At 44.0% G+C, this 22,095-nt stretch overlaps 1 protein-coding gene across 4 annotated transcripts in view; it reads left to right on the top strand.

Moving 5' to 3' along the window:
• Positions 1-22,095, top strand: part of ARHGAP21 (Rho GTPase activating protein 21) — a 200,374-nt gene that overhangs the window by 60,734 nt on the left and 117,545 nt on the right. For all 4 annotated transcript variants that reach the window (XM_078851835.1, XM_078851836.1, XM_073334267.2 and 1 more), the window contains one exon: positions 15,639-15,821. In XM_078851835.1, coding sequence (XP_078707961.1) covers positions 15,639-15,821 — 183 coding nt within the window. The remainder of the gene's footprint in view (positions 1-15,638; positions 15,822-22,095) is intronic.

Raw genomic sequence — 22,095 nt, 5'->3', positions numbered from 1 at the left:
CAGACAACAGGGGTGACACTGTAATTATTTAATGACAGACATTGAAATTCAAAAAGTTAAAGCTTTATAACAGTTAAATTGTCAACATCACATATTAAAATATACAGAGTAAATATCATTAAATCAGACTAAGTTCTCAAGCATAGTTTTTCTTTGCCATCTGTACGTTTTGATTATTATCGATAGAAATATTTTTTCATTGGCTTGTGGGTACGTAGTGAACTTGACATTTGCTGATTAAAAATTTAATCTTTATAATCTTTATCCTAATACAAATGAGCAGTAACAAAGTGCTTAGAGGGGAGACATTTAGGAAAACACCTAACGTAGTTAACTTAAAGTGTGTCTTTATTGCAGAGTTAACCAAGATTATTTGGATGTTACCCCTAATTTGGCTTCTGTCCATGCCCAAAACATCTCATTTAAGTTTTGGTGGTGATTTCAACCCAATCTAGCTAGCTGTTTTGGGATTAGCCAAACCTGAGTGCTGCTTTCACTTGTGCTGGTAACCCACCCACTTTGCAGTGGGGGCATAAGATAAACAATTTAAATGCTTAGTTCTTCAATGTTTGCTCACTTTCCCCCATGTGCCCAGGAGGACAGACAAGTTCTCCCACAATTTACTGGGAAAGAATCAGAGTGGCTCAACTTTCTGCAGGGCTAAGAGCCATGTGATGTGCTTCTAGAAATCCTAGCAACACACATGGTTGAGTGAGGTGCCAGTGAGGAGACTAACTCAAGAATAGCTTTGCTTCTTTTCCCCAAGCTCGGCTAACCCAGATGCTCAGATCTGGGTGCCAATCACCCAGATGAACTGCATTGAAGACATAGTTAAGGCTATTGCTGTCAGTAATAAACTCTATTAAATGTTTCAACTTAATTTTGGGGGCGATTTTGAAAGGCACAAAGGACACTTGGAGCTCAGCTTCCATAGAAAGTAAATGGAAGTTGGGCACCTACCTCCTGTTTGTGCCTTTTAAAAATCTTCTCCTGTGTATGTATGTAATAGACCAGACATGCACATAAAAAATAGGGAATATAACTTTGGATTTTCTGGTACTGTATTTGCTTGTACCTTCATTCAGAGCATTAATTTACACTGTAAGTAGTCCCCTGTAACATTTTACTGTTTATTACATAAACCAAAATGCAGTCAGGGTTGTGAACTGCCCATCACACAGTATGCTACAATTTGTTGACTTGAGTTTGTTGACTTGGTAGACTCACAACCTAAGTGACTCCCTCAAACCTCAATGGGAGTCACAAAATTTGCCACAAAGACTGAAGATTTCTCCATGGTATTTAAACTTTTATACTAGCAGCTGTATACTTGACTTGCAGGGTTGTTTTGAGGATTAATTGGTTAATGTTCATCCTTGAATGTAAAATATGTTGGATATTTTTAAGGCAACTGTTAATATATTTGTTTGTTTAGTGGTGGTCAGCTGACCAGACAGTGTTAGAGTTCTACATAGAGAGAGAGAGAGAGAGGTGTATTGTGAGTATGGGAAGGAAGCCAACTGGAAGATTTCTCAGAATTTAGGATTTTTTGTTGCAGTTATCCATGCCTTTGTCACCTCCAGGCCGGACTATTTTGTTGCACGGGGCTACCCATACGAAGCACACAGAAGCTTAAAGATAACCTGCTAATGATTTGTAAAATATTGGTTTGGATTTGTGAACTTTATTTGGTCCACTTTTTGTTGTATGAAGATGGTCTGAAAAGTTGTATATTTTATCTTTTTATGTGAAAAATATTTTATTTAAAAACATCAAGAATGCCTACTAATCTTACTTAGTTTAGTTGGGCAGCTTGTTGGAAGGCTGTCAGGATGCTAACTTATTGTTAAATTCAGCTCAAGAGTCTATCCTGCAGTCTGTGGATTACTTCACAGTTCAGAAAACAGTGTTTATTACTAAATGCAATATTCAAGGCAAAGTATTTACTGTAAATTTCAGCATCTCATATGTACAGTAACTCGTCACTTAAAGTCGTCCTGATTAACGTTGTTTCATCGTTAAACGAACATGCTCCCTAATTGAGCAGCAATGAAAAGTTGTGCAATGCTCCACTCTTACGTTGTTAGGCTGCCTGCTTTCTCCACAGCTGGCAGCCTCCCTACACGCCACCCTCCTCCTCCCCATACCACCTCCTGCCTGCTGGCAGACCCCGCAGCTCAGCGCCTTCTCTCTTCTCCCCCCACCTCCTGCCTGCAGCAATCAGCTGGCTTGTGGCATTTTGGAGGGAGGGGGAAGGAGCGAGGACTTGGTGTGCAGGCTCCCCCTCCGTCCCCTGCCTCCGGAACACCGCAAGCCAGCTGATGGCGCACAGGCTCCCCCTCCCTCTGCCTCCTGCCTGGGGCAAAGTCCTTGCTTCTTCCCTCTCCCTCCTGCCTCCAAAACGCCGCAAGCCAGCTGATTGCTGGAGGCAGGGGAAGGATGGGGGAGGTGTGCTGAGTCCTTGCTCCTCCCCCCTCCCTCCTACCCAGGGCAATCAGCCGGCTTGCGGTGTTTTGGAGGGAGGGGGGAAGAGCGAGGACTTGGCGCGCAGGCGCCCCCTCCCTCCCTAACCCGGCAAGCCAGCTGATCTCCCCCCTCCCTCCTGCCCGGGGCAGAGTGAGGACTCAGCGCGCGCCTCCCCCCTCCCTCCCCTGCCTCCTGCCTGCAGCAATCAGCTGGCTTGCGGCATTTAGAAGGGAGGGGAGGGGAGGGGGGGAGTGAGGATGCAGCATGCGAAGTAAAGGGGGAGGACTCTCTGACTCCATCGCCTCAACTAAGCTTCATACTCAGAAATGATGATTGTAGTATATTATTGCTTGTTTAAAATTGTTTGAAATGTATATAATGCCATTTGTCTGGCAAAAAAGAAAATTTCCCTGGAACCTTTCCCTGGAATTTCCCCCCATTTACATTAATTCTTATGGGGAAACTGGATTCACTTAACATCGTTTCACTTAGTCGCATTTTTCAGGAACATAGCTATGACGTTAAGTGAGGAGTTACTGTATTATGGTAACTACACAGAACAGGAAATGGTGTTTTGAGATTTGAAAAAAACCTCCTTTCCCTCAGGACTTCTAGAACTGTTTCTTGAACTCTTTTTAGGTAAAGTGTACTTAAACTTGGATTGTTCAGCTCCTGTCTAATTTGGTGTTTCAGTTTCTGACTGTGTGATCTGATAATCCACAGAGATTCAGGGATTTATCTTCTGTTTAAAATGAAACGGAGACACACATCTTTACTAAGATGTATGTTACAAAATAGTCTAGTTTGTCAGAACTTAGTTTAATGAAGATAAATCATTCATTATGTAACTAACTACATTTTTCATGTTTCAGAGTAGCAGCCATGTTAGTCTGTATTCGCAAAAAGAAAAGGAGTACTAGTGGCACCTTAGAGACTAACCAATTTATTTGAGCATAAGCTTTCATGAGCTACAGCTCATAAATTGGTTAGTCTCTAAGGTACCACTAGTACTCCTTTTCTTTTTACATTTTTCATGCTGATGAAATGCAAGTGAAGGCTCTTTAGAGAGAAGTAAATTTAGGAAATGTGTATTCTTTTACGTGACTATCATATTCAGTTCACAAGTAAAAGTGTGTAGAAGCTCTGCCCTCAGTAAGTCATTCTTGTCTATAGAAATCAACATTTTTCCTGTGCATATTTTTTTTTCTTGTAAATCATACAGCTTCATTTTATATTGGAAAACTTCTTTTTCTTCCAAAAAAAATTTTTTAAAGAGGGAGGTTTTGATGGATAGGGTGTAATTTTGGGTGTTTGTCTGGATGGTTCATGGGACTAGTAACATGACATGGAGTTTTTAACTTGTAACTAATTCAGATCCTTCTCTGGTCACAGCAGTGGCTGAAAGTTGCTGCCATCTGATGGCTATTCATTGGGTGACATTAAACAAATTGTATTTTGTGACATGACTGCTGCTGTCATTATAATTAATACTTTCAGACCCCTTGTTGGCAGTCTCAGAGAGCTAAAGATTGAAGATGGAGAATTAACTTCCCTGTACGTGCTCTGTGAATAAAATGTCAATCTAACATCTTTCATAGACTTTAAAGTCAGAAGGGACCTTCGTGATCATCTAGTGTGACCTCCTGCACATTGTAGGCCACAGAACCTCACCCACTCCTGAAATAGACCCCTAAACTCTGGCTGAGTTACTGCAGTTCTCAGATCATGATTTGAAGACTTTTTAAGTTACACAGAATTCACCATTTACACTAGTTTAAACCTGCAAGTGATCTATGCCTCATGGTGCAGAGGAAGGTGAAACCCCCCCAGGGTCTCTGCCAATTTGACCTGGGGGAAAATTCCTTCCTGACCCCAAATATGCCAATCAGACCCTGAGCATGTGGGCAATACCTACCAGGGAGAGAATTCTCTCTAGTAATTGAGAGTCCTCCCCATCTAATGTCTCATCTCCAGCAGTTGGGGACTTTTGTTACTGGCAGTTGCCAATGGGCCACATGCCATTATAGGCAATCTCATCAGCTAAATTTTGACATAAATGTAAGTTAATTCCTTTACAATTTTAACTTTTAACTCAGTGTGGATCAAAAGCTTGTCTCTCTCACCAACAGAAGTTGGTCCAATAAAAGATACTACCTCCCCCACCTTGTCTCTTAACTCCAGGGACAGTCTAATCTTAGGTCACTCAGATTGCTATGTTATGACGCTACTTCAGGTCTTACAGGGTTTTTTGTATCTATCGGATTTCAATTTCAGAAGAATTAACTTCAGTGATCCCTAGTAAATTCATTCTGAAATTTCTATTTGATTAACTAGGCCATTGCTATCTACATAAATTAACGGTGTGTGTGACACTCTTGTAATAAACGGTATTAATTTAAACTTTTGAAAAACATTGGAATATGCATGACCTATCTAAATATTTATCTTACACTTCAATGTGTAACATTCACATCTAATGTGATTTTTTTTCTTATTTCTATCATTTGTCTTGGGCAAAACTTTTCAAATGTACCACCTATTCTGTACAAACTTGACATTTATCTCTACACTACTATGTGGGACTTAAACTGAATCCCCTGCACTTTGGCTTGAAAAATTTAGCAATGAAGAGTTCTGAGGACAGTGGTTCAAGTACTGTCCTGTTTGCCCAGTTAATGGGATCAAACCAGCTCTGTCCTTCTTGGATTGGTTCTCTGTTTTCTCATGATCATGTAAGAGACTTTTTGAGAGGATACACCCTTAAATACAAGGCAGTCTGAGGGTTACAATTTAAAGCATTTATCAACATTGTTTACAAGATTCAGTTTATTGAACTGAGGGGAAAAAATTGCACAGAAACTGCATAGTAAGGTAGTGGTGTAAAGCGCTTAAATAGATAACTTGATAGCTGTGCTTAAAGGTTGAATTAAGGTTTAGTTAAGTCTATAAATTTCTTGACCTGTCTCATCACCTCATCCCCACTCCTAGATTGCCCATTTCCACCACACCAAGCACGGGTTTCCTATCCTCGCTTTCAGTGCCCTCCATCATTTAGGCTTCAAGTTGCCAGGATAACTTCTTCTTATGACATTTTATCACCCTCTTTCACTCTGCTGGTGACATTGGCCTTGATCAACCACTTTTCCAACAAGCATCTCTCGCATTCTGCCATGACTCCCTTTATGTTTGGGAAGAGAGCTTCTCACTAAAGTTCACAAATGACCACCTGAGTCTCTTAAATTCTCCTTAAAACCTATGTTTTCTGTGATGTCTGTAGGTACTGCTACTGTTAGAATAATAAATACTGTACAAATAATATACAAATAACTTCAACATGTGCTTCGGGCTTTTATGGGATTCTCCCTTTGGCTTCAGTCCAATTCTACTGGCTTCAGTGGGCATTGGATTAGGCCCACAATATGCAGGATTTTCGTGTTTAATTTCCCACAGTCGATTTACCCACAGATGAAGAGTGATGAATACTGCTATCATTCACATCTCTTGGGGAAATAGCCTATGCAGAAGCCTTCTTTCCCTGGATAGTTGCCTTTCTTCTCTCATTCAAATTAATTCTAACCTCTCTCATTCTTATAGATTAAAAAAATTGTAGAGAAAAGTATTCTATTGGAGACCTAGCCCACTTTTAATCTAAAAGGTAAAGCTTTAATTTTCTTCTTCGTGTGCTTGCTCATGTTGATTCCATTCCAGGTGTGCGCGCGCTTATATGCGCGGTTGTCGGAGATTTTGCCTTAATGGTATTTGTAGGGTTGGCAGTGGTGCCCCCTTGAGTGCCGTTCTCATGCGCTGATATATGAGGCGACACCGACCCTACACCCTCTCAGTTCCTTCTTACCGCCCAGGGTGGTTAGTCAGAGTGCCTTCCCTTGCATTGCAAGGGCTAGTGATTTTTCGCCTACTGATTTAGACTCTTGTAAATAGCTTGTGTATAGTATTTAGTGTTAAGTGTAGTTAGTAGTTAGCAGCTAGGGTCCCAGTGGGGACTTTGTCCCAGGCGGGACATGCCCCGGTCTCCCAGGTTTAAGCCCTGCGCAGAGTGCAACAGGCCTATGCCTATAAGTGACCCCCATAGCAGCTGCCTCAAGTGCTTAGGGGAGTCACAAGTTAGGGACAAGTGCCGAATTTGTAAAAACTTCCGGCCCCGCAGGCAAAAGGAATGGGATATTTGGCTATGGGTCTCTCATAAATATAGAGGGAAGGCTAACCACTTTTAAATCCCTCCTGGCCAGAGGAAAAAACCTTTCACTTGTAAAGGGTAAAGAAGCTAGAGATAACCTTGCTGGCACCAGACCAAAATGACCAATGAGGAGACAAGATACTTTCAAAGCTGGAGCGTATGGAGGGGAGCAAAGGGTTCTCTCTGTGTGTTTTTGCCCGGACCAGAGCAGGAATGCAGGTTAGAACTCCTGTAAAGGGGTAATAAGCAATCTAGTTAAATATGCGTTAGATTCTGTTTTGTTTAAATGGCTGATAAAATAAGTTGTGCTGAATGGAATGTATATTCCGGTTTTTGTGTCTTTTTGTAACTTAAGGTTTTGCCTAGAGGGATTCTCTATGTTTTGAATCTGATTACCTTGTAAGGTATTTACCATCCTGATTTTACAGAGGTGATTCTTTTACTTTTTCTTCAATTAAAATTCTTCTTTTAAGAACCTGATTGCTTTTTCATTGTTCTTAAGATCCAAGGGTTTGGGTCTGTGTTCACCTATGCAAATTGGTGAGGATTTTTATCAAGCCTTCCCCAGGAAAGGGGGTGTAGAGTTTGGGAGGATTTTTTGGGGGGAAAGACATTTCCAAGCGGGCTCTTTCCCGGTTATATATTTATTAGACACTTGGTGGTGACAGCAATAAAGTCCAGGGGCAAAAGGTAAAATAGTTTGTACCTTGGGGAAGTTTTAACTGAAGCTGGTAAAAATAAGCTTAGGGGGTTTTTCATGCAGGTCCCCACAACTGTACCCTAGAGTTCAGAGTGGGGAAGGAACCTTGACAGGGTTTTCCTCATGGAGTCCGCCCTGCATCCGGCCTCTGTGCAGCCCCATCAGGACTTGCCAAGTTCCTCGGCCTCACTGCGTAGTGTGCCCCAGGCCTTGGGCTCCGCCTGGCACCATTCCCCAGTGCCCAAAAAGACCAAAAATAATGGATCCCCAGCACTGGGCAAAACAGGCCATGGTCACTGGGCCATGCACTCATGCCTCCCCAGTCCGATCTTTAGCCTTGTGAAAGGTCCACCACCGACTCCCAGGAGTGGCATGGGACCAAAAAACCTGATGGTACTGACGCCGTCACAGACTCTCTGGTGCTGAGAGCGCACAGGTCTCTGCCCTCACCACCGATGCAGCATGTGCCTCAGGAACTGACAAAGGCCCCCCATGAGGGCAAGCCAGCCACTAAAACCCCTCAGGGCAGTGGGGTGCCGCCGTTCCCACAAGATGAAGCAGTGCTCTCCATCTCTGCTGCTGATTGCTGGAGTCACAGCCCTGACCCTCTGGGGCTTACCCTCAATCGCTGCAGTCTTACACGGATCCCCCAGAGCAAGACGCAGGTCTCCGTATTACTGACGCCACTCGCCTTCCTGCTGGTTGTCATTTCAGAGCAGGTCCCAGTTGCCTGCCTTGTGGAAGTGCTCCCGTCGTGTCTCTGGTCCCCTCGATACTGGCACCGATGACGTCTGGGCACCGGTCTCCGACAGCAATGGTCAGCAAAGAAACCCAGCCGTTCATGGCCCCACTGTGGTCACCAGAAGATGATTTCTCCAGCACAGAAGCCCAGTTCAGTCCCTCGCTCAGACTGCACTGGCGCAAATGGGCACCCGAGGCTGCATCGATGTCTATGGTGCTGATTTGGTAGCATGGCCAGCACAGTGGCCTTATTGCTGCGTGTGGGGAACATTGGTTATGGCAATGCCCCCTTCACATCGCTCATTGGCTGCTGCCTCGTAGTGACAGCTGGTAGCACCGATGGAACCAGGCTCAGTGCACGAGGCACGCTCAGTGGTAGAGTCACAGGGAATTGTGCCCACCCCTGAGCCTCCCTCTCCTGTGTAGAAAGATGTCCAGAGCCTCCCCCAGATGTTCAATCATCATCCTCATCCCTGGATGAGGTGGTTGCGGGACACTTGAGGGTCAGCTGGCCGGACAATTTAAAAATACAGCAAGCCCTGCTGAGTCAGGTGGCTGAGAACTTAGGCCTGGAGGTGGAGGAAATGGCTGAGCAGGCAGACACCTTGTTTAATGTCCTGTTAGCCTCTACCCCAACCTGTGTTGCACTACCGGTGCATGACGGTGTCCTTAAGATTGCCAAGCCTCTGGCAAACTTTCCTCCATTCCTCCCTCCTCAAAAAGGGCTGAAAAGAAATACTTTGTCCGGGCCAAGGGATTTGAATACCTCTACACCCACGCCCCCCCCCCCCCCCAGACTTGGTAGCGGTCTCTGTGGCTAATGAAAGAGACAAACGGGCATACCAGCGCAACCCCCAAAACTAAAGAGGCCAAATGATTGGATCTGTTTGGAAGAAAAATGTATTCATCGGCCAGTTTGCAGTTCCGGGTGGCAAACCACAACTTTAACTTATGGGACTCCCTCCATAAGTTCAAGGGGTCCCTTCCACAGGGTTTGGTCCAGGAATTTGGCACCCTGGTGGAGAGCTCTATGGCTACCAGGTGATCCCTCCAGATGACGTGGGTTGCGGTGGACTTGGCAGCCGGGTGGTTGTGTCAGCGGTTGTAATGAGGTGCAGTTCCTGGCTTCAGACTTCAGGTCTCTCCCAAGAAATGCAGACCTCGATCCAGGATCTCCCATTCGATGGGAGTGGTCTCTTTCTGACCAGATGGCTGTGAGGGTGCATGAGCTAAAAGACACCAGGGCCACCCTTCGTTCGCTGGGCATGCATACAGCCTGTGAGAAAGCAGTTCCGGCCGCCAACGCTGCCTGGGCCTTGGCAGTCTCTTCCGGGATCTGCAAGAAGAAACAGAAACGCTAATTTCAGCTGGCCTCACCCTTCTTCCTCCTGCTTACCCCCGCAGCCCGCCCTGGCAAAACATCCTGGGGGCCAGAAGTGCTTGTTTTGAGGGTGCAGTTGAGAGTGACGCTTTCCCAGTCACCTCCCAGGACCCACCCTGGTCTTTCCTCACCCGTCTTCATCCCTTCCGTTCGACCTGGTCCCAAGTCACTTCGGACAGGGGTGCTATACATAATGTCTCAAAGTCGCACCATGCAGTTTTTGGCTGCCCCTCCCTCCCACTCCTTCTCCTTCCTGTCCTTCTCACGAGCAACTCCTGTGTCAAGAGGCTGAGAACCTCCTGCGCCTGGGAATGGTGGAGGTGGTCCCTTGGGACATGAAGGGAAAGGGGTTCTGCTCCCACTACTTCCTAATCCCAAAAGCAAAAGGGGGCCTCAGACCCATTCTAGACCTGCGACATCTCAACAAGTCTCTCAAAAAGTTGAAGTTTTGCATGGTCTCCCTGGCTTCCATCATTCCCTCCCTGGATCTGGGAGACTGGTTTGCCACCCTCAACTTGAAGAATGTCTATTTCTATATCTCCATATTCCAAGGTGCTAGACATTTCCTCCGTTTTATAGTGGGCGAATGCCATTTCCAATTCATTGCATTCCCCTTTGGCCTCTCATTGCCTCCAAGGGTCTTCACAAAATGTATGGCGCCAGTGGCTGCTTACCTCCGATGTCAAGGGGTCCAGGTCTTCCCGTGTCTCGATGACTGGCTCATCAAGGACAGGTCTTGGGACCAAGTGCAGAGGAGCCTCCATTTGGTTCGTTCCACCTGCCATGACCTAGGTCTGTTGATAGATGAGAAAAAAATCCACCTTAAGGCCAGTTCAATGCATAAAGTTCATAGGGGTGGTTCTCGATTCCACACTAGCCTTCCTCCCAGAGCTGAGTTTTTTCCGGACATGTCGGACCTGATCTCCCTTGTGAAGAACCACCTGCTCACTATGGCTCACCTGCCTGGAGTTGCTGGGCCACATGGCCGCCTGTATATACGTGGACAGTCATGTCAGGCTATACTTCTGGCCTCTGCAAGCATGGCTGGCATTGGTTTACACCCCCAACAGACGCGATCTAGACTGGGTGGTCAGGGTGCCAGATAACATCCTGTCACCCCTCGGTTGGACGCTGGGTCGGTGTTGGCAAGAGTCCCCTTTGTGATCTCATCCCTATTGGTGACCCTGGTCTACAACACTTTGGACCTGGGCTAGGGAGCGGTGGAGGAGGCACTGAACCTGGGCGAGGTAAGCACCTAGGGCTGACCCATTGCGGGACAGTCTGGCCCACCACATCGTCAGGGAGCTCAGAATGGGTCATCTGGCCTGCCAGGCTTTCTTACCCCACCTAAGGGGCACGGTGGTGCAGGTCCTCATGGAGAATACCACAGCGATGTATTACATCAACAGACATGGCAGAACCAGGTTGTCAGCCCTTTGCCAAGAAGCTCTCCGCCTTTGGGACTTCTGTGTGTGGCATGCCATTCATGTGGTGGTCGTGCACCTGTCCAGGCCCAAGAATGTGCTAGCAGATCGCCTCAGCAGGACCTTCCTATCCTCCATCCGGAGGTGGCCAGTATGATCTTCTGAAACAGGGGAACTCCCCAGATGGACTTGTTCGTCTCCTGCCAGAACAGGAAATGCCACGTGTTCTGTTCGCTCCAGGGGATGGACAGGGGTTCACTGTCAGATGCTTTCCTTCTTCTGTGGTCAGTAGCCCTGATGTACGCCTTTTCTGTCTATGCCATTGATCCACCGAATCCTTGAGAAGATCAAACAGGACAGGGCGAGGGTTAGCCTTATAGCCCCCGAGTGGCCTTGCTTGCACTGGTTCGGCACGCTGCTGTATCTTTCAGTAGCAGCGCCGCTGCAACTCCCTCTCTGGCAGGATCCGTTGTCCCCGAACCACAGCAGTCTCCTGCACCCGAGCCTGGAAGTGTTTAACTTGACAGTGTGGCTGCTGCTTGGCTAAATGCAGAAGAGCAAGAATGTTCGACCTGGGTACAACAGGTCTTGCTGGGTAGCAGAAAACCCTCCACCAGAGTGACCTACCAGGCAAAGTGGAAAAGATTCATGTGCTGAGCCTCAGATCGGTGCGTCAGGGCTGAGCAGGCCTCTTGTAAGTGACCTTGGACTATCTTCTGCACCTCAAACTTCCGGGCTTGTCCCTGTCGTCAGTTAGGATCTGCCTGGCTGCTATTTCGGCTTTCCATTCTAAGGCAGGTCAGTTTTCTCTCACAAACTGACGGCCCGCTTCTTGAGAGGTCTGGATCGTGTTTACCCTCACGTCTGGGATCCTGACCCTCCCTGGGATTTAAATTTTGTGCTATTGAGGCTCGTGGGGCCTCCCTTCAAGCCTCTTGCTTCCTGCTCTCTTCTCCTTCTCTCCTGGAAGGTTGTGTCCCGGGTGGCGATTGCATCCACCCACAGTGTGTCTGAGATCAGGTAACTTGCATTAGAACCACCTTATATGGTATTCTACAAGGACGAGGTCTGGTTGTGGCCGCACCCAGCCCACGGTAGTCTCCCAGTTTCATACCGGCCAAGATATTTTCTTACCGGTCGTCTTTCCAAAGCCCCATGATTCTGAAGAGGAGTGCAGGTTGCGTGCCCTGGATGTCCGGAGTGCGGTGGCCTTCTGTATTGACAGGACATGGCTTTTCTGTAAGTCAACGCAGCTGTTTCTTGCGGAGGCAGACAGGATAAAAGGTTGCCGAGTGTCTGCTCAGAGGATCTCGTCCTGGCTCTCAGCTTGCATCCAATACTGTTATAAGCAGGTGAGTGTGACTCCACTGGCGATAGTCAAAGCATGCTTGACTAGAGCACAAGCATCATCAGCAACCACCTTGGCTCAGATGCCAATCCAAGAGATCTGAAGAGCGGCCACCTAGTCATCTCTCCACACATTTACATCGCATTACGCACTTACTCAGCAGGCCCGAGACAATGCTGGCTTTGGTAGAGCACTATTGCAAGCTGCATAACCGTGAACTCTGAGCCCACCTCCATGAAAACTGCTTGTCAATTCCATTCTAGGTGACTCATATGAGCAAGCACTCAAAGAATTAAAACCGGTTACCTACCTTTTGTAACTGTTGTTCTTTGAGATGTTGCTCCTGTCCATTCCATTACCTGCCCTCGTGCCCCTTTGTCAGAGTTGCCATCAAGCACGAACTGAGAGGACATAGGGTCGGCCATGCCTGATATACTGGCGTATGAGTGCGGCATAAGAACGGCCATACTGGGTCAGACCAAAGGTCCATCCAACTCAATATCCTGTCTGCCAACAGTGGCCAATGCCAGGTGCCCCAGAGGGAGTGAACCTAACAGGTAATCATCAACTCAAAGGGACGCCACTGCCAACTATACGGATACCGCTAAGGCAAAAATCTCCGCACATGTGCATGCGTGCACACCTAGAATGGAATGGACATGAGCAACACATCTTGAACAGTTACAAAAGGTAGGTAACTATTTTTTCCACTAAAGTTGTGGGACTGTTCGTGCTAACTGAAAAAACATCGGAGTGATTACTAGGTCAAATACCCAACGCAGACACAGAACACTGGATCCGATTTGGAGGGCCTCATAGGTTTTCACATGGTATTTTTTTTTAATCTATTTTGACTTTAGCTTTGAGGTAAATAAGCATGAAGTGGCATTGGCTTGGAAAATCACAATGCCTGAATATACAGCTGGATAAAGGGATAAGATATACAATTTATTAAAACTTTATAATTTGAGCTATAGTTATATGAAATCTACATAAATATTTGGGGTGGTTCTTAAATACATGCTTTTGTTTATGCTTGGGAGAATGGGGTGTAACAAGATGGAATTTTGACTTTGCTACTTGTATAATTTTGGGTGACATTGGCATACTGAAACATCTTGGGGGTGAATCACTCTCTAGGAATGAACTCAAAAACAAAGAGGTTGAGTCAGTATTTTCTTGAATAGCAAAGGATTAAACCTCCATCAAGAAGCCTAACAAATGAAATGCCTTTCTCATTTCCATTGTCACATTGCTCTAAATGTTGTTGTAAAGTAGAAGTTGGATTTACTTTTTGTCTATACCTTGTGTAGTTCCTTTTCAGGGACAGAACATTTAACTTGTGAACCAATTATGGCTGAGTCTTTACTGTATGTGTCAGTTTTGTCAGATGGAAGGTGATTGTTGGAGCAAAGTAAAGAGGTTAAAAAGTAAAAACTGATCTGGTTCATCAGCTGCTGCTCTCAGAATACCAATTCTGAGCGCACTATATAGTAAAGAACAGAATTATCAGACAGACAGATGCACACAATATGTTGGGGAAGAGTTAGTATGGCTTTCGTAAGTGGAAATAATGCCTCCTCAGTCATTTAGAAATCTTTGAGGGGATCAGCAAGCATGTGGGCAAGGGTGATCCAGGGGATATACTGTACTTGGACTTTCAGAAAGCCTTTGACAAGATCCCTCATCAAAGATTTTTAAGCAAAGCAAGCAGTCGTGAGATAAGAGGGTAGGTCCTCTCATGAATCAGTACCTGGTTAAAAGATGGGAAATAAAAGGTAGGAATAAATGGTCAGTTTTCACAGTGTAGAGGGGTAAGTAGCGGCATCCCCCAAGGATCTGTACTGGGGCCAGTTGTTCAACATATTCATAAATGATCTGGAAAAAACACATCAGTGAGGTGGCAAAGTTTGCAGACAATATAAAATTATAGTTAAATCCAAAGCTGACTGTGAAAACTGACAAAGGGAATCTTACAAAATTGGGTGACTGAGGAACAAAATGGCAGATGAAATTCATTGTTGATAAATTCAGAATAATGCATGCTGACAAGCGGAATCCCAAATATACATATAAAATGGTGGTGTCTAAATTAGCTGTTACCATTCAAGAAAGATCTTGTAGTTATTGCAGATGGTTCTCTGAAAACATATGCCCAATGTGCAGTGGAAGTGCACAAAGCTAACAATGTTAGGAACCATTAGGAAAGGGCTAGTTAATAAGACAGAAAATATGCTGTTGCTATATAAATCCTTGGTATGCCACACCTTGAATACTGCATGCAGTTCTAGCCACCCCATCTCAAACAAGATATATTAGAATTGGGAAAGGTACAGAGAAGGGCACCAAAAATGATTAGGGGTATGGAACAACTTCCATGCAAGGAGAGATTAAAAAGACTTGAACTGTTCAGATTAGAAAAGAGATGACTGAGGGGAGGGAGATATTAGAGGTCTATAAAATCACGAATGTTATGAAGAAAGTGAATAGGGAAGTATTATTTACTCCTTTGCATAACCCAAGAACCAGGGGTCACCCAATGAAATTAATAGGCATCGGTTTAAAACAAATATAAAGAAATACTTCTTCACACAATGCACAACCAACCTGTGGAACTTGTTGCCAGGGGACATTGTGAAGGCCAAAAATATAGGTCGGCTAGAAAAAAAAAATTAGATAAGTTCATGGAGGTTAGGCCCATCAATGGCTATTAGCCAAGATGGTCAGGGGGACAACTGCATGCTTTGGGTTTCCCTAAGCCTCTGATTGCTAGAAGCTGGGACTGGTCGATGGGATGGATCACTCAATAAATTGCCCTATTCAGTTCATTGCCTCTGAAGTATCTGGCACCGGCCACTCTCAGATGTTAGGATACCATTGGTCTGACCCTGTTAGGCCATTCTTATGCGAATTACAGGCCAGGATAGAATGGTCTATATGTACAGTATATGTATGGGTTTGTGCTGGGTAAATATCTGAAATGGAATCCCAGCAGAGACCCAGGAAGCAGCTCAGTATTTGTACATGGAGTAAATTGAGTCAGACAAGATTTGCAATCTGTGTGGATCTCCCTAGATTAGTTCAGTACACAGTATTAAACGCTAGCACTTGATTATTTTTTTTTTTGTACAGTGACTTTCTGACATACATACAGCTTCACTTACAATTTAAAAATAGCTATATTCACGATATAACCTGAGATTTAATCTTTGCTGGAACAAGTCTTAGTGTATTAGGCAAATTTACAGCTTGATGATATGATGATCCTGTTTGTGTATTTTGTCTTGTAAATTTTGTTTCTTGTAGATGGATTGTCTCTTAAGAAAAACAAAATTGCAAATTCTGTATTTTTTAATATAGCACTTTTTTCTAACCTATTTTAGGTGTCAAAACATAAAGATGGAAAAGAGCAGAGTGAAGTTGTATCACCATTGGAGGAAGAAGAAACATTCTCTTGGCCTGGTCCAAAAACAGTTGTGTTAAGGAGGACGTCTCAGGGTTTTGGTTTTACCTTAAGACACTTCATTGTCTACCCTCCCGAGTCTGCTGTTCACTTTTCTTTTAAAGTAAGTGAAATGAATGAGTGATATTTTTCAAAACACCTCCATATTTCAGAAACAGAGCATTATGATGCTTTGTTGGGTTTTTGTTTTCTTTTTTTCTTTCTTTTTTACTCCTTAGGGATGTGTGGCAATTAGGAAAAATGATCCATGTCAAAATAATAATCTCTTTTAAGATAATAAAAGCTTTCCTGTTTCCGTGAGTGTAAATCTTACACTGATGTGAAAAACCTTCATGCGCGCTAATAAATGTCAGGCTCATTTGCTCTCTCCTTCAGTACAAACTCCTTGATCTGCTTTATTCTCACAAAGTGTACGCTTCCTTAGATAGATTACTGTTGCACTATTGCACTACTCTTCTCACTTAAGTCACAGACTAAAGTCTTCCTCCTGTTTTTAATTCTTTCCCTTTCAAAATACTACGGCCCATCAGTGTGGGCCTGAGACTTTATTTTTGACTTCCGTTGACAGAAACGGAAAATAATTATATGAAAAGGATAATTTAAAGATCTTCTGTTTTTCAAAACATTTTGTTTGGTTACTAATAAGTGCAGTAATACTTTGTTACTGTAAAACTTGAATGTATTGCTGCCAAACTTGGCAAATTTTTGACATAAAATTATTGACACATCTGTCCAGATTTTTAAAAAAAAAAACAGTTTAATCAAAAGTGTCTGTATCACGATGTCACATTTAGAGAACAACCTGGAAAAAGTAGTAAACAATACAAGGTAGGAAATCTGCTTCACTTTTCATTCATTTACATCTGAAGTTAATGTGTGCTATAAAGACAGTTTTCATGATTCTTTTATTTACGTTATCTACTGAAAAGGGCTAGAGCCTTTCAGTTCTCAATTAGCCAGGAGAGACACAAGATATGTATTTGTATATTCTAGAAATGACCCAACTTGATTATCATACACATTGTAAGGAGAGCGATCACTTTAGATAAGCTATTAGCAGCAGGAGAGTGGGATGGGAGGAGGTATTTTTTCATGCTTCGTGTGAATATAAAAAGATGTCCTACACTTTCCACAGTATGCATCCAATGAAGTGAGCTGTAGCTCACGAAAGCTTATGCTCAAATAAATTGGTTAGTCTCTAAGGTGCCACAAGTACTCCTTTTGTTTTTGCGAATACAGACTAACACGGCTGTTTACTCTGAAACCTGTCTATATAGTACGTTGGTTTTTCTCAAATAACATGAATTACTGTCTATTGCTGTAACATTCTAAGTGTTCAGTTGTATTCAATGGGTAAAAAAAAGTGTGTATTTTACTGATAGAAAACAGTGAGACAATTTTGGTGATCTAGTTAGCATTACTTTATTCATAAAATAACATTTTTGTTACTCTTCCAAGGATATGGGTTCACATAGTGCATGCAACCATTGGGTGTTCCTCCTGGCCCTGTCTGCCAGGCAAGGAGCCAGGCAAGAACAAAAAAAGTTTTGGCTTCCAGTTCTCTGTTTGGCTCTTCCTAGACTCTGCTCCCTAGTTGTTTCCTGCCTCCCTGCACAAAGGTAGCTGGAGTTTCCTGGCTGAAGCTTTCTTTTGTATCTGCGTGCCTTGGGTGGCTACCAGACTCCTTATGGAGTAGAAGAAACTGGGCAGGAAAGCTTTGCCACTCTTGCTCCAAATCACTATAGCAGTCTGTTGTGGTTTGCATTCTGTGCCTGAGCCCTTCCACTGACAGACTTGTTGAAGCCAGCCAGCAGCAGAAATTGCTAGCTAGTCGGAATCAGGTGATCATAACATGTTTCCCTGTTCTGCAGTACAGAATGATCAGCAGGGGGTCAGCCAAGAGATTTCTCTGGATGGATTCCAGTTTGAAGCAGAGGTAGAAGGGAGTGAGGAAGTTTTGTCCGTGCTGAACAAGGTTTATGCAGCCTTGTTGCTTCCTCCTGACAGAGACCATTTTTGTAGTCTCCAACAAGAAACCTCAGCAGGTCACTTCTCTTCACTTATCCAGCTCTCCAGTCTTCTCCAGAGGCTCTTTTGGGTTCTCTTGGGTTATTAAACATATGCTTCCAGGGAAATCCCAGAGGAAGGGGAAGTGGACAGATCTACTTTTATCCCATTCTAGTTGTATGTCTTCAGCTCCTTCTGCCTTTGCTTCTGACAGCTTTTCGGAGAGCCAAAGGAGTGTGTCCCCACTGGAATGAGCCATTCTGGTGCCTCACATCTAAGGCTTTAAATATTTTTTCAGTGGAGTTTGAGGCCTGAGTTGAGATGCTAGGATCCCCATGTTCCTGCAGCAGGGCTGTTAGGCACTCATCTTCCTTAATCCTTTTCTGTCTCTGAAATGTTGGAAATGGTTTCTCCATTCCATTATGACTCTTGCTTCAAACAGGAAATTATGGGATTAGGGAGCACTTACATATTTATGGCTGCCTGCTTATCCTCTTCATTCATAGTGGCCATTCAGTTGTTGACTGAACTTCAGTCAGACAAACTCACAAATTGATCTACAAGAATCTCTCATGCTGGCTTTTGGCAGTCAACAGCCTAAATGACCTGCCTCAGGACTCTGAGTAGGAGCCAATATCATGGTTTCTTCTTCCATTCTGGTTTTGGTGAAGTGGCAGAAGGAAGAGGAATAAGTCTTTAAAATCTCATACATCGTCTTTTCTGGAGACCCAAGACTTCTCATACACCTCTGTGTCTCCCTATCCCACTAGAGATTTATAAGGTTCTTAGTGGGTCACTTTCACTTCCAAAATATCCCTCTGCCAGTCCATCTTATCAATATCCCCTGCCTAAACCCTCACGGAGATCATGGTGGTAATTTCGGCTGCTCTCACACTGGAAGGCTTCTTTATGATCCCATACCTGGATAACTGAGTCATTCAAGCCCAGTCCCTCCAAAAGACCATCCAGGCCCCTTGGGGTCAGGACCATGTCTTTGTTCTGTTTGTACAATGTCTGTCACAATGAGGTTCTGGTCCATGAATGCAGCTCCTAGAGGCCATCGTAATACAAATAAATAGTAATAACAAGCAGTATCCAGATCTCCTCAGGTCATGTTCAAAACCCTGGGATTTGTGTTAAACCTGCATAAAAGCTCACAATCCCAATACCAGAGGCTGATGCTTTTGCGTACAGTCATAGACAGGAAGGAGGCAAAAACATGAACATCCACAGAAAGGATAGAAAAGCTGGAAGCTACCTGACCTGCAAATAGAGAGTTACTAGAGGCTGCCGATCTTGTCATGATCCGGTTCCATGCTCTGTTAAATCGTGTCAGTTCCGTATTCCTTCTTCAGACCCTTGGGGGAGTGCTGAAAGCAAGCTACAGGTTCCCTTGGCAATAAAGGCGTCACTGACCTGGTAGCTACATTGATCCAGTTCCCTAAAGTATTCCCTTCTGTAGGTGCCCCTCAATCTTTCCATTATCACCAGTGGCAACCTGAACTGGTGAGCACCCACTTCCCTTTTAGATTAGTGAAGGAGGAGTTGTTCCTTGGGAAGAGGAGAGGTTTCACATTGACTTGCTAGAACTCAAAGCAGTTAGACATGTCCTGATATCCCTGAACCTTCCAGCAAGTCAGCATGTCCTGATCAGATTGGACTACTCTGTAGAAGCTGCTTTCATAAACCGTTGGGGAAAACCAAGAGTCACTTCCTAAGGGAGATGATCTTCCATTACTGAGCAGAGAGGAAATAAAGATCCTTAAGGATTCCTTTCATCTCCTCAGTTCTTTCAACAACCATTCTGCCTGGTTCAGCCACATGCTGGTCCACCCCAGTGAATGAACTCTCCACAAAGAAGCTTTCCAGTCAAGAGTTGCACTGTTTGACATTTCTTGCCTAGTCACATCCAACCTTAATTGTTGAACCACCACACTTCCTACCTCTGATATTGCAGCAGACATGGACTCTGGTATCCTAGCTTAGGACTTGTTTGTGGGCAGCTTTTTTGGGCAGTGAGTCCTTGCCTCTTCCATCCTGATCTCTCTAAAATAAAATCTAGAAAGCCGTGAAAGGAGGCTGGGAGCAAGGAACAGTCTGGGTCTGCGATGGCTTCACCACATCCCAGATTACAAATTATGCTAAGAGTGTCGTTGTTTTTTCAAAAAGTTGTTGGTTTAAATGTAGTAGCTGCAGGAATCCAGACAGGATGTTGGAAATGAAGTTGGCAAGGTACCTTGAAAACACCATCACATGTGCAAGGGTTGAGTGATCTAAAGACAGATAATTCTCTTGCTTACCCTTGCCAATGTAAGGAGCCAGTTTTACTTGGCTAGTATGGACACCCTGGAAAATATTCAAGTTGTGCAGTAAGGAGAACTGAAAGGCAGACTGATATTGTGACATTTTCTATTGTAATAGATTTGAGGAGTTAGGCACGTCCTAAATAGTGCACCTACTAACGTGTGCTGGGTGTTTATCATCAAGTCAGATAAGCTCATTCTGTTTAGACCCACGCTGCTGCGATCCAGCAGTTTCAGGGCACCAAATTCAGTTCAGTTTCTCCAGCATTCAGATGTTTTGAAGTCTTAACAGAAATGGGGAAACTAGGCATAGGATATGGGTTGGGATTGCCAGAGAGCACAGAGATTAAGTGGTTAGATTAAGTCAGTGTTTCTCAAACTTTTTATGCTGGGGACCTCCTTTGGTCTTAAGAAGAAAAAATCGTGACCCCTCCCCCAAAGCTTCAAAAGGTAGGGGGCTGAAGCTGACCGAGGCGCCCCCTCTGGGCGTCACGGCTCCAAGGTTGAGAAACACTGCATTAAGCTGATAGTCAATGCCACCCAAGTAGAGTGTCTCTTAGTTACAGTATAAAAAACCAGCACTGCTCAGTAATAACTGTGACAAAGGCTCTTTTGTCCTAGCACATAGCCAATAAATGGAGAAAGATACGATAGAACCAAAATGTGACCTTCCATTATTTATTTGTTCCTACTAAACTTTCCCAAAAGCAAGCAAAACTTTCTAACGTACCCCAATCTGGAATAGCCTGAGAAAATGGATGAGATTTGCAATGTACCATAAAAGCCAAGAGATTTGGGTTGGATCAGTGATGGAAGTGAGCTCCAGAGTTGGGGGTTCCCCACTAAAAATATTATTCATTCTTTCAGGTCTTAGTCGTACAACTCTAGGGTCAGCCAGTTCAAGTGCCTCCATTGACCTCCCTTATCAGATAAAGAAAGCAATTAAGGCAGTTTCTAAGGTAACCAAGACCCTAACCAAAACTGGCATAGCTCAGAACAAACAGCCTGAATTGCACTGAAAACCAAATGTGAACCTTTGCAGAGTGGAGCACAGGTATAATGCTCTGTGGAACACATGAAATAAGCTGGCAACTGTATTAGTTTGGGTTTCAGTAAATGAGAAGTGTAGCTGCAAGTAGAACTAGAACACAAAGTGGTAATTTAGTGAAAAGGTGACAAACGCATGGGTCACTTTGGCAACGGTCTGCATCCACAAAGATCTGTTAAAGCTTTCTAGTCAGCTGAAAATGTGGTGGTGATGGTTGGGGAGGATGTGGGGAGAGCCATCATTTATTAATTACAATTCACTACACTGTCTCTATTTTTGTTCCATTTTATTGAATATAATGTTGTAATACCTGAATGTGAACAGTAATGGATCAGTAGTATTTATGGAGTATTATTGTCATATATATTAAAGTTGTACCAGAGGCCCCAGTCAGGATCAGGGTCCCGTTGTGCTAGTGCTGTACAAATACACATAAAGACATGGTCCTTTCCCAAAAGAGCTTTTTATCTGAGAAGGCAGGTGACATGTAAAACAAGTGGGAGGCAGATAAATCCAACACAAAATTTTATATACTTCTCTCTCCCTAATATATTGTTGGAGAGATTGGGCATCAGCTGTCCTCATCTGCTTCCCATCTCGCCTTTATTTATTGGCTGGTTTCTTATTTGCATCATGGCAATGACTGGTCTTGAGGAAGTGTGTGGTAGCCTTATGGATCAGTTCAGCAAGGGCATTCCGTGCGTTAAGGGGCAGTGTGAGAGGAGATGTAAGAAGCTGACAAATGGGCAGGCAAGGCTGGTATCATTGTAAAGGTGCCAAGGGGCAACATGATGAAGCAGAGAAGAGTATAATGAACATTCTAATCTGTTTCATTTTTACTAGTGCTAAGTAGCAACAGAAACTTACTTTTAGAAGTGTAGTACTTTCTGCATGTCTGTGTTGTTATGAATGGTGTAATACAACTGAAACAGTACATGCTAAAAAATGTTGCAGCATGTATGGTGAACGTAAAAATGCTTTTAAAAATTGAGAAGCACTTCTTGTACATTTTTTTTTTT

This window comes from Lepidochelys kempii, chromosome 2 (assembly GCF_965140285.1).
Source record: "Lepidochelys kempii isolate rLepKem1 chromosome 2, rLepKem1.hap1, whole genome shotgun sequence".
Lineage (NCBI taxonomy): Eukaryota > Metazoa > Chordata > Testudines > Cheloniidae > Lepidochelys > Lepidochelys kempii.
This window is presented reverse-complemented; position numbering and strand designations above follow the sequence as displayed.